General features: G+C 41.0%; 1 protein-coding gene across 1 annotated transcript; it reads left to right on the top strand.

Moving 5' to 3' along the window:
• Positions 1 to 758: 758 nt before the first annotated feature.
• On the top strand, positions 759 to 6,630 carry LOC124262474 (ankyrin repeat domain-containing protein 17-like). The gene is made up of 3 exons (XM_046696980.1): positions 759 to 1,728; positions 4,629 to 4,712; positions 5,281 to 6,630. Exons 1-3 carry the CDS (start codon positions 867 to 869, stop codon positions 6,477 to 6,479), a joined length of 2,145 nt encoding a protein of 714 aa, XP_046552936.1. The 5' UTR covers positions 759 to 866; the 3' UTR covers positions 6,480 to 6,630.
• The last annotated feature ends 6,123 nt before the right edge of the window (positions 6,631 to 12,753 follow it).

Below are 12,753 nucleotides of genomic sequence, written 5' to 3'. Positions count from 1 at the left end.
GGAAATATTTTCGGCAGTGCGTCTTATTCAGGCAGTACAGGTCACAAATGAGGTATATGTACACAGCGTTGGTCATGGAGAGTCATGATGTTATATCTATAATTCGGTTATACTGAAGGAAGATGTCATTGATATGTTCTGTGGTCAGCTCTCCCTTGTGAAACTACGGAAACCAGGTACGTCCAAGTGTTAGCCAAATTTAGAGCTAACGTTGAAACACAACATGTAGGTGCCAGTCGCAGTATATATAACCAGTAATATTCTTTGAATAAACAGTTTGAATGCAAGAACAAAATGTTGGGCTTTATATTGATGCAAATGAAATATTTATAAACAGATACAGATTTGCTATTGCTCGAACGGAAATATAAATGTAATAAAAAGTTTGGTATATCACATGGCTTACAATGGAAGTGATTCTGCCGAAATCTTGAGAGAATCATGCCCTTTCACGTTTTGTGAACGTCTTGTTTGTTGTTCAACGCCACACTCAGCAATATTCCAGGCACTCCAGTGATGAACAGAATGTTTTATGAATGTTTACGTTGCACAGCATGATCGGATGTGAACGTGGGTCCAAAATGTGTGGTAGATGTAGAATGATTGACCAAACTACGCCCCGTATTGCCCAGGCCAGAGTCACAGATAACAACCACCAGGACATCACTGGCACTTTGTATAATACAGATGATCTGATGTAGTTATCACCATCGCCATGTTTGTTGTTACCACATGTACACACACGCCTGTGAGTATCTGTTTCCCCGAGCTGACATATTGCCAAACACTTGCGTCGGGCCAATGCTGTTTATCCAGTGTCGATGCAGTCTACTTCCTAGCTGCGAGCTACACATTACCCTTACACAATGGCGATCGTTACAGTTGTATTCTTCAGTCTTGTTTTGTTGTGTGGTGTCAGAGACGTCCATGCCCGTGCCAGATTGAGAGACTTGGCTCAACAAGTGCGACAGTTGGCCGGAGAGGTCAACTCATGGAAACTTACAGCTGTTAACAGGGAGACTAAAATGGCAAACAACTTTAAGGTGTTGGAATCTTCTCTGAAACAACATGTGACTGAAACATTCGTTCCTAACTTGATAAAGCGTCTGGTCAAACAAGCGATCACTGACATCCTGAATGAGGAATATACTGGGAATAGTATCAGTGGACGTGCTTCAGATGAAATCGACAGCAAGAAAGCCAGTGTACGGAACACAAAGGCTCAACCGTTCAGGGACGTTGAGCGGGAAAGGGACACTTACAAAGACAGTCTTGGAAAACTACGACTCCAGTTGACCAAACATATCCATACTTTACAGATTCAGCTGAATCAGACACAATCAGATCTGCGTGATGCAAGGATGCTGAACACTGGTCTCAGGAAGGACTTCATGACGCTGAATTCAAGTTGTTGGATGATAAGAAAAGAGATTGAAGAGCACAGCAAAGATGAACAATCATACAAGGAAGGCGTACAGCATATGCAGCAAAAGTTACGTGCAGGAATTCAGAGTATAAAAATTCAACTCAGTCAGACCATTGAAGATTTGCATGATTCAAAGCAAAACATCACTATCCTCAAGGAGGACTTGACGACACTGAATAGGAGTTGTGTGAGGAGGGAAGAGAATACAGAGAGTGGTGTTACACAAGAGTCGCAGAAAACATCCTTGTTGTCGCTGGTGTCCTTGGCGACTTTGCCCTCGTCGTATCTAAGTACTCCCGCAGGTGAGCCTCTTACTCTTAGCAAATAATTCTTATGAAAACCGATTTGGTGGTTAAATCAACACAAGAGTATATAGACATGTCCATGTAGTGTGTATTGGGCATGTCAACATCTGGTTTACCGAATACGTCGACATATTATAGGGTATACTGGCCTTGGCAACATAGGGTGTACGGCATATGTAAGCACACAGTGTACTTAACATTACAACAAAGGGTGTACTGCCCATGATATGGTAGGGTGTACTGCCCATTACAACAAAGGGTGTACTGCCCATGACATGGTAGGGTGTACTGCCCATTACATAAAAGGGTGTACTGCCCATGACATGATAGGGTGTACTGCCCATGACATGATCGGGTGTTCTGGATATGTCAGCACATGGTGTACTGGCCATGACCACATAGAGTGTACTCAGTATGTGAACACAGGGTGTACTGACAAAGGATTACAGTGTTGGGCTGGACTTCAGTCCAGATGTACTATGTCTTGCCATCCCTCAATCAGAAAGTAGAGACGCCTACCCAAATTGACGTTAATTAGTGAGTACTACGAATGTGTAAAGTCGACGTGCTTAGAAGGACCACCACCTATGATAATCCCCGATGCGACTGTTTGATCTGACGGTATTGTTGGGCCTAGACATAAGAAAACAAGTAGTCATAACTCCAAGAGTGTGTACAATTTGTTTGTAAGGAGGCTGACTGACTGACAGACTGACTGACTGACTGAGTTTGGTTTTAAGCCGCTTTTAGCAATATTCCAGCAACATCACGGCGGGGGACACCAGAAATGGGCTTCACACATTGTACCCATGTGGGGATTCGAACCCGGGATTTCGGCGTGATGAGCCAACGCTTTAACCACTAGGCTACCCCACCGCCCCGTTTGTAAGAAAGACAGCATGGTGTTATGAGTTTGAAAACAAACTTAGTGTACATCCATTGGTTCCCTTGGGTGCATTAGAGAATCAGCAAGTACTGGATATGTTAACACCGCCTCTCAATGCTATTGTAAAATGCCTCTGAATGTCACTGAAGCGCTTACACTTTTTTTCAGTCTCAAGGATATTTAATTTTATTGCAAGCAAACAATTCGTGAAATAAACATCAATGCTTAATTCAAATTGGGGTTATCTTACTGCATTTATGGTTGATTTGGAGATATGCATCCAACTGATAAAATAAAATCCAGTGAAAATAACTATACTGTGTCAAAATATCCAATATATCAGTTCAAACGAATAAAACAGTAAGGCTTAATTAGCAATAGTTATCAGAATCTCATATGATCCGTATGATCAGTTTTCATTAATTAGTTCACGTTAGATGTGTCGATCAAGCTGCTCTTGGGCATGAAAAGAACTTGTGTCATGAAGCAGACTGACAAACACATATTTAGGATTACATGTGTTAGTAAAGTACAGATTCTAGTACGTTTCTGGGTTGAGTCCCATTCGGAAGTCAGCTACCTAACCCTCTCAGCTGGGATCCTTTCCACAAAACCGAACGTGTGATCACTGGTTGCCCAGATCACGTACATTGAGTGCCCCTCCAGAAAAACCATGGCTTGACAAAGTGAAACGATCTCCGTTTTTATTATTACAAAAGGGCACAGACCCATCAATAATATTATTCATACGTCCCACGGTGTACTTACATTTTCATCCTTTAATTATATGGAAATCACATACACGTAAGTTACAGATCTGTCAATAGCTTCTCTAAGGCTACAATATTGCCCACTTTAGCTTTAATGAATAATCAGAGAGCAAGAGGATAAATGTAAACAGGACATTAAATAGTTGAAGAATGAAAACAAGAAGTCAAAAGTGAGCATTGGAAAAGCCCAGACAGAATAGCGAGATGGTCCCCGCCTTGCTATCAGGCCCTATCGTGGACTACAGTGCAGACTGTTGTCTTTGGCTGATCTCCAGATTACAAATCTCTCTTGTTGCATATGAAGAAAAGTGCATTTGGCAGAAACCCAGTAGGGAGATGTATATACATTAGGAAATCACTACAACATATGTTAACAGCGGTTCCCAAGGAAACTGACTGTGATTAGAAAGCAATTTCTCTTCAGTTGACTAAGATCTATAACTTATTCGTTTTTATGAAAGATCAAATTATTCTTGTTACGTTTTATTTCCCATTTTGAATCAACACACAAGAATTGGGTCTGAAATACAAAGAAATAACAACATTAAAACGAACTGTAATATATCTATCAATTAAATTCTATTATTAACTAAATTTACCCAAATATACAAACCACTTCAAAGGTATTACAGTCACGGTACAAATATAATATTTGTTTGTTTGACTGTTGGTTAACGCCGCGCTCAGCAATATTCCAGCTGTAAGGCGGCGGTCGGTAAGTCATGAAATCTGGAACAGACAATCCGGTGATCAACATCATGGACAGGGGCGGTGGGGTAGCCTAGTGGTTAAAGCGTGCGCTCGTCACGCCGAAGACCCGGGTTCGATTCCCCACATGGGTACAATGTGTGAAGCCCATTTCTGGTGTCCCCCCGCCGTGATATTGCTGGAATATTGCTAAAAGCGGCGTAAAACTAAACTCTCTCCCTCTCTCACACACACACATGGACATATGCCCAATTGGGATACAATGACATGTGTCAACCAAGTCAGCGAGCCAGCGATCACTTTTAAGCTCAATATGTGGCACTGCCACAAAACATTGGTTTTTTTTCCTTCTAGAGTTTGAATCTAATTTAACCGTTTATTTGTCTTACCTCTACCATAACAGATGTATTTAAAATCCAATTCATCCTTGAATAGATTTAATTAGCAACGCATTTGTAGAAAGGCGAAAACTGCTTCGTGTATATGCTTACATGCTTTACTTAGTTTTCTGTACTATGTAGTATCTGTTTTAGCCTCGATTGACCCGAGTCAGGATCAGAGCCCGAGCGAGATGGTTCCGCCGGTCCCTGGGACGACAGAAGAGTCTGATCTGAACGGTAGGTAGGAGAACCCCGCAGGCAGAACACTCAATCCTAAACCTTCCTATAATTAACAGGGCGGTGGGGCAGCCGAGTGGTTGAAGCGTTCGCTCGCCACGCTGGGTTCGATGGGTACAACGTTTGAAGCCTATTTCTGGTGTTGCCAGACGAAATATTGCTAAAAGTGGCGAAAAGCTAAACTCACTCATCGACTCACAGACAGCAAGGATACAGCTGAGTGTGGCGTTTAACATCAATCAAAACAGGCTGACGTAAACAAACGTAATATCATCACATCGTTTAGGTAACTCCTGACAATAGTTGTACCCATATCATCATCATAAAAATTATAAACCAACTTTAACACAGTCCAGCCATACTCAAAATATATTGTTACTAGATGCCGACAAATTTGAAAAATGAAATACAGTGTTTAATTACTTGAACCACATGTGGCCATGTTGTGTTCTTTGTAGCAATATTGCAATCATTCAAATTAAGCATCAGTGTTCGAGTCACATGTGACATGTTACCGATGTCCATGTGTACAAAGGTGTCCATGTTACATAGTTTACTATTGTTACAGCGACTCGATCACATGCAGACCACGACCTCTACAACGCTAGCAGGGACGGTGACCTGGAGGCTGTGAGACGCATTCTGTCTGTGGGTCTTGCCAACGTCAACTGTAGAGTGGACGGGAGGACACCGGTGATGGCGGCAGCATGGAATGGACACCGCGATGTAGTGGAGCTCCTTGTGAGAGAAGAAGCTAATGTGACACTTGTAGACGAACACCGTAACAACATCCTTCACTACGCCTGTCGGGGAGGAGATATCGAGACGGTGAAGTTGGTCCTGTCTCTGGACGTGGTGGGCATCAACAGTAAAGGATATAAGACCGGGACACCTTTGATGGTAGCCGCACAGTACGGACACAGGGAAGTAGTGGATCTGCTTTTGAGGAGCGGGGCCAATGCGGCATATGTAGACTTTGTCGGTGACAACATCCTGATTTGGGCCTGTGAGGGAGGAGACGTGGAGACGGTGAAGTTGGTCCTGTCTCTGAATGTTGTGGACATCAACAGTCCCGGATGGAGGAGGAGGACACCAGTGATAGATGCAGCAAAACATGGACACAGAGATGTAGTGGAGCTCCTTGTGAAGGAAGGAGCTGATGTGACACAGGTGGACGATATCGGTGAGAACACCCTTCACTGGGCCTGTGTGGGAGGCGACTTGGAGACGGTGAAGTTGGTGCTGTCTCTGAACATTGTGGACATCAACAGAAGAGGATGGAGGAGCAGGACACCAGTCATGGTGGCAGCACGGTATGGACCCAGAAAACTTGTGGAGCTCCTTGTGACGAAAGGAGCCAATGTGTCACTGGTGGACAATGTCAATGACAACATCCTTCACTACGCCTGTCGGGGAGGCGACATGGAGATGGTTAAGCTAGTCCTGTCACTGAACGTGGTGGGCATCAACAGTAGAGGACAGAACAGCGTGACACCCGTGATTGTGGCAGCACGGTGGAAACACAGAGATATAGTGGAGCTCCTTGTGACGGAGGGAGCTGACGTGTCTCTGGTGGACGATTCTCATTCCAACATCCTTCACTGGGCCTGTTTGGCAGGCGACCTGGAGACAGTAAAGCTGGTCCTCTCTCTCCACGTGGCGGATATCAACGCCCGGAGCGACTACGGTCATACGGCACTCGAACTAGCGAGATTCTGGGGACATCCGCAAGTAGTGGATCTCTTGGTATCACGTGGTGGACAGTAAATCACTGTAGTTTGATTTGGACAATGACAGAGGAAATGTTGTAGCTGACAATGACGTGGCGTATGCCGTCCATGTTGTCTTTTGTCAGTATTTCATGGTATTTGGTGTTTCTTTTTTCTCTTTTTAGCTAAATTAAATTGTTTAAAATTTAGATAAGTTTTTGTCATTTGTTGTCTTTTGAAGTTCGCATGGTCATGTAAGAAAATTGTTGACTACATGATTTGTTTTTAGTGCGCAAAGATCGACCCTCGAAATATAATCATGTGTTAGTTTTGTCACTCTTCGTAAAATGGACACAACCAACTGTTTGTATGCACTGAACTTGGATTGACCTGAGCTTCGGTCAGGTGATGTAGCACATATGCAAAATCATAGAGAACGAAATAATGGTGTTTGTAATGTTATTTCAGGATGTCTTGAAGTGACTTTAAGATGTCTTGAAGTGAATCTAAGATACCTTGAACTATGTTCTAACCTGATTGTGTACAGAATGGTGATATTTGATTTAATGATATCAAAACATTTCGTGACATCTCAGTAACATTTTAAGATTTCAGGATTTGCCTTTTCAATATTGGATATTAAAACGAATTCCTCTTTCATACGAAGTTTATGTCCCGAGTGGAATAGTTTTGCCTTATCCCGAGCATTGTAACCTATCCTTTTAAGCATACATTACGCCCGAACACTCCATGTTTTTGGTTCTCTACATATGAGGCGATATGTGTAGCAATACCAGCTAATGGTATATGGAATGGTGACCGTATAACCTATTTATAAAATTCTTGTGCTGCTGAGAAATAAATTCCCTACATGAAGTATTACAATTATAACGATAATAACATTATGAAATATAATACCTCAGCTGTATACTCAATGTTTTATGTTCATGTGTATGAGTTCATACAATTAAACGGTACTTCAAATGCTTGAATATTTCATCTCAGCGTCGTGGCGGTCTCGCTTGAGGAAGAACACAATGTCAGGTCAATGCGATCATAAGCTATCGTGAAAACACCACTATCTGTTGGACCTGAAAACACAATGCCAACAGCTTCAAAATTGGAGCATTCCATTCTAGCTGTGCTTTGGGTTCGGGTGCTGTTAACATGTTTACGTGCGTTTAAAATACAACTGGGTGGGAGTAGGTGTCTGGGTCAAGGGCGGACGTCTGCATTTACTGGCAGAAGATAGCCCAAGCAGGGAGAATGAAACGTGGTTCTTGCTCAGCTAACTGCTGTTTGTCAGATACAGTGACGTATGACAGTTCACCCGGACATTTTATTCATTATTTTCCCTCTGGCTGACGCTTACGCACGCTTCCCCAGCCTGGGGACCAATCTCACGAGGGGCGTACAATAAGTTTTGCAACTTGAGCATTTGTGTTTCCACAACGAATGTAAACTCGTGGCAGGTGTGACACCAGTCATAACATCAGGTTGACACGTGTCACACCAGTCATAACATCAGGTTGACACGTGTCACACCAGTCATAACATCAGGTTGACACGTGTCAAGTTCCAGACACAACAATAAGTTAGATATGATGGCTTCATTCATCTAAAGGCAGCGTTCCAAATAGCTACTGGCCCGCTAGTCAAATGCTTGCTGATTATAAAATCGGGCCAGTAGCTATTTGGAACTGTGCCTTTAGGTGAAAGAAGCCATCAAATCTATAGCTAATTTATTGTTGGGTCTGGAACTTGACACGTATCAACCTGATGTAATGACTGGTGTCACTACTCCCGACTGACTAGCTGAAATGTTTTCTTTATTGAATGCACATGAATATAATGAAGTCAATTTTAAGGTGTTAAAAGTTTCGTGATGGTGAGTGAGTGAGTTAACATTTAAAGACACTTTGGCAATATTTCAGCCATATCGTGACTAAATCAAGTTATAGATTAATATATATTAAAGATAAATTATAAAAACCTGTCAACGAAGGACAGTTAAACAACCAGGTTATCACAGGTGGAAATTTAAAACCAGTAACCAAATCTAAAACACTTAACTATACACGACAATACAATATAAAAACAGGCTATAAATTGCCAACAACTGAAGGTAGATCACCATACTAGGGACCATGGGGACTTACAATTTATATTGAACTAGCCATACAGTAAAAATACACATATGCTACGATTAAAAAAGTGGAGAGTTTAAATTGACTTTGAATGTTGCGGGATTTACGTACCCTCTCAGGAGGACAATAAGTTTACAGTACTTTAACCCCCTTTGAAGGTACAGCCACTAACAATCTAAGTTCCTAATCTAAACTACCAATCATTAAAATACATCTATCTACAGAACATATTATTCAAAATTCATCTATTAAATCAATTTCTTTTAAACAAACAATAATTAAATGAAAATTAACAGTGTTAAAAAGATCCTTACCTGTTTTCACATTGAAATATTTATCCCTTATGATGGAGAATTCAACACAGTCAAGCAGGATATGCTTGACGGTGGCTCTCTCATCACAAGGGATACAAAACGGAGGATCTTCACCTTTTAACAAGTATTTGTGAGTATAACGCGTATGGCCAATGCGACATCGTCGCATGATGACCTCCTCAAATCTGGACTGACAACCCAAGTAGGTGTAACCAATATAAGGTTTTATTTCATGTAATTTATTTATACCTACTTGAGTGTCCCACTTCTTCTGCATCAGATCACGGATATAAGTTCTCATGCTAGCTTTGAAATCGGAGTATGGAATTAGAAATGGTGTCACAGATCTGTTGAGTGCTGCCTTAGCAACAAGATCAGCCATTGTGTTCCCAGAAATGCCAACATGGCTGGGAAACCAACAAATAACGATGTCGCATTGGCCAGTAGCAAGATCATTATACAATTCAATAATTTCAATTAAAAGTGGATGTTTACAAGAAAGATTTTTAATAGCCTGAAGACACGAAAGAGAATCGGAAAAGATTATGTATTGTTTATATTTACGATGTTTATTAATATGTTAAGAGCTGTTAATATGGCCTTAGCTTCTGCTGTGAAAACAAAGCTGTTATTTGGTAGTCGATAAGATATTGTTCTGGATCCAATAACAGTGGCACATGCCACTGCGCAACCATCCTGGGACCCATCTGTTAATAAGGATTTGTATGTATTATATTTAGTTTTTAATTGATTATATTCTTGTTTATATTGTAATTCATTAGTTTCAGACTTCTCAGACTTTGTCAGAGTTAGGTCAACTTCAGGTCTCACCAGTTGCCTAGTAGGAGAAGAAAGAAGACGGGAAGGAGCTATATTTTCCAGCTCAATGCCGGCAGCAGAAATGAATGGTTTAATTCTGTGCCCTAGAGGCGGAACAAGAGCAGAGTTTTTGTTGTACAAATCCTCATAGAGGGGATTGAAAACACAGTTAAATGCAGGATTAGACTCGTTAGAATAGAGTTTTGTTATATACTGTAAGGATAATTTTATACGGCGGTGTGTAAGAGAAGGCTCATCTGCCTCGACATAGAGACTATCAATAGGAGAGGTTCTAAAGGACCCAAGACGAAGTCTTAGGCCTTGGTGATGGACAGAATCAAGTAATTGTAGGTTGCTTTTGCAGGCCCCACCATATACGATGGAGCCATAATCAAGTTTCGAGCGGACCAATGATCGGTAGCTTGATCCCCTCCCCACTTTGAGTTGGAAACAACTTTCAACAAATCAAGGGCCTTCAGGCATTTAGCTTTAAGGGATTTGATATGCGGCAAAAAAGTTAAATGGGAGTCGAAAATTAGACCCAAGAACTTGGCCTCCTTGACAACTTTGATGGGAGTGCCATTTAAAGATATTTCTGGGTCTTTATGCGGCTCATATTTTCTACAAAAGTGTAGACAATTAGTTTTGGACTTGGAAAGTTTAAAGCCGTTTTCAAGACACCATTTATTTATTTTATTTAAACACAACTGCAATTGCCATTCAATAGTATGCATATTTTTACCACGACAAGAAATATTTAAATCATCTACAAAAAGTGGTCCATCGATTGAATCGTTTAAAACCTTGGATAAACTGTTGATCTTGATACTAAATAAAGTGACAGACAAAATATTGCCTTGAGGGACACCCTGATCCTGATTGTTATGATCAGACAGGGTTTAACCCACTCGGACTTGAAACTGCCTGTTTCTTAAAAACTGTGATATAAAAAGAGGCAAACGGCCTCTCAAACCAAAATCATGTAAATCCTTCAAAATGCCATGCTTCCAGGTCGTATCATAAGCTTTCTCAAGATCAAAGAAAATTGATACAGCATGTTGTTTATTTACTATAGCATTTTAACAAAAGATTCAAAACGTACCAAATGATCAATGGTACTACGATTTTTCCTGAAACCACATTGAATATTTGTTATAAGGTTATTGGTTTCAAGATACCAAGTTAATCTATTATTCACCATACATTCCATGGTTTTACAGACACAGCTAGTTAGAAATATCGGTCTGTAATTCGACGGATGTGTATGATCCCTGCCAGGTTTTGGTATTGGGACTACAATAGCATTACGCCATGAAGGGGGAAATTCTCCAGACGTCCATATTTGGTCAAATATATCCAAAAGTGTCATCAGACATGGTTCAGGTAAGTGTTTCAGTAGCTGGTAATGTATATTATCATCACCCGCTGCAGTGTCATGAGCTTGCTCAAGAGCAGTATGTAGCTCATGTAATAAAAACACTTCATTATCATTTTTGGCAAGAGTTTCGCCAATTTTATTTGCAATTTTAGACTTGTCAGTAATTACATTATCACCATCTTTAAGATGGTGAACAGCAGATGTTGAACCTTTGCCTTTAATTCTTTGAACCATGTTCCATACCTTAGAAATTGGCGTGCGTGAATTAATTTTGGAGACATATTTTCTCCAAAATTGTCGTTTGTGTTTCTAAAGGTACGACGCGCCTTTGCATTGAGTATTTTAAACTTATTTAAGTTAAGGACAGTTGGATGATGGCGGAAATAATGCTCTACCTCCCCCCCCCCCCTTTTCTGGCTTGTCTACAATCTGTATTAAACCATGGTTTTCGTACATGTGGAGTCGTAGAGGACTTAGGTATACACTCATCAGCTATTTCATTTAAAACGTCAGCAAAAGTTTGAATGGGATCAGTTATATCACTGAAACATTCAGGAAGGATAGTTGGGAAGTGGTCACTTCCACAGTGGTCATTATGAACAGACCAATCAAATTCATTCAGGAGGTTAGAATCTGCAAGGGACAAATCCAGAGAAGAATAAGTGCCAGTTGCAGGATGCAGATAGGTGCTTGAATCATCATAATATATACACAGGTCATTATTGGAAATGAAATCTGCCATTTACCTTTAGTATTAGTATTAGTACTGCCCCAGAGCGGGTTGTGACCGTTTAGGTCTACCATTATAACACAGGGCTTCGGGAGTTGATCATAGAGTGACTGAAGATCAGTCTGCTGAAGTGCCGATGAAGTCGGAATATATAGAGAGCATAATGTAAATGCTACACCCAGAGTAAGTTGCACTGCAACAGCTTGGAGATTAGTGTTAAGTGTAACAGGGCTGTGAATAACATCCTGTCGTATAAGGATAGTAGAACCTCCAGTGGCTCTATCACCCAGAGGGGAAACATAATGATAAGCTTTAAACTGACGTAAGTTAAAATGATCTGTCTGTTTCAGATATGTCTCTTGGAGATAGAATGCTGATGGTGTTGAATCCTGGACTATTAGCTGTATTTCATTAAAATTGGTCCGTAGTCCTCTACAGTTCCACTGGACAATATGTTTTGAAAAACCTATCTTTTAGGTGGATTGATAGGGGATCTACCCTGCACCTTTTTGGAGGGCGACAAGCTGTGTACCCTTGAATGGACGTTTTCAGACACGTCCATGTCCACGAGGGATCCATATTTGTTAAATAATTGAATTTTATCGTCTGACCCTTTTGGGGCTCTGCCACTTGGTTTCTTCGAAGAATCTGGCTTCGGTTTGCTTTTGTTTTTAACGATTTGATGAACGTTTGACGTCGATTGAGACCTTTCAGTTGACTGAGAAAACGTGTCACGGTCATAAGATATACTTTTAGTTGTAGTGATACCTTGTTAAGACCTAGGCCTTGTTGACGGCTGAGAAGAAGTTTCATGATCAGGGGATGTCTCTAATTGTATTTGAGGTGTATCTGGCAGTGATTCTCCTGTTTGAGTAGATGTAGTAGGTGGGGAAAGGGTGGGAAAATCAGTTTTCACCCAAGTCAAGTTTGTCTGACAGCTTGCA

This window comes from Haliotis rubra, unplaced genomic scaffold (assembly GCF_003918875.1).
Source record: "Haliotis rubra isolate DU_JTF1 unplaced genomic scaffold, ASM391887v1 Scf84, whole genome shotgun sequence".
NCBI lineage: Eukaryota > Metazoa > Mollusca > Gastropoda > Lepetellida > Haliotidae > Haliotis > Haliotis rubra.
Note: the sequence above shows the minus strand (reverse complement) of the source record. Positions and strands in the feature narration are given on the sequence as shown.

What these genes read in the sequence shown, in the direction of transcription:
- LOC124262474 (XM_046696980.1), top strand. Translation starts at nt 867, where the DNA reads ATGGCGATCGTTACAGTTGTATTCTTCAGTCTTGTTTTGTTGTGTGGT. An exon ending in GTATCTAAGTACTCCCGCAG is followed by an intron (nt 1,729 to 4,628) that starts GTGAGCCTCTTA and finishes TATCTGTTTTAG; the next exon opens with CCTCGATTGACCCGAGTCAG. An exon ending in AGAAGAGTCTGATCTGAACG is followed by an intron (nt 4,713 to 5,280) that starts GTAGGTAGGAGA and finishes CTATTGTTACAG; the next exon opens with CGACTCGATCACATGCAGAC.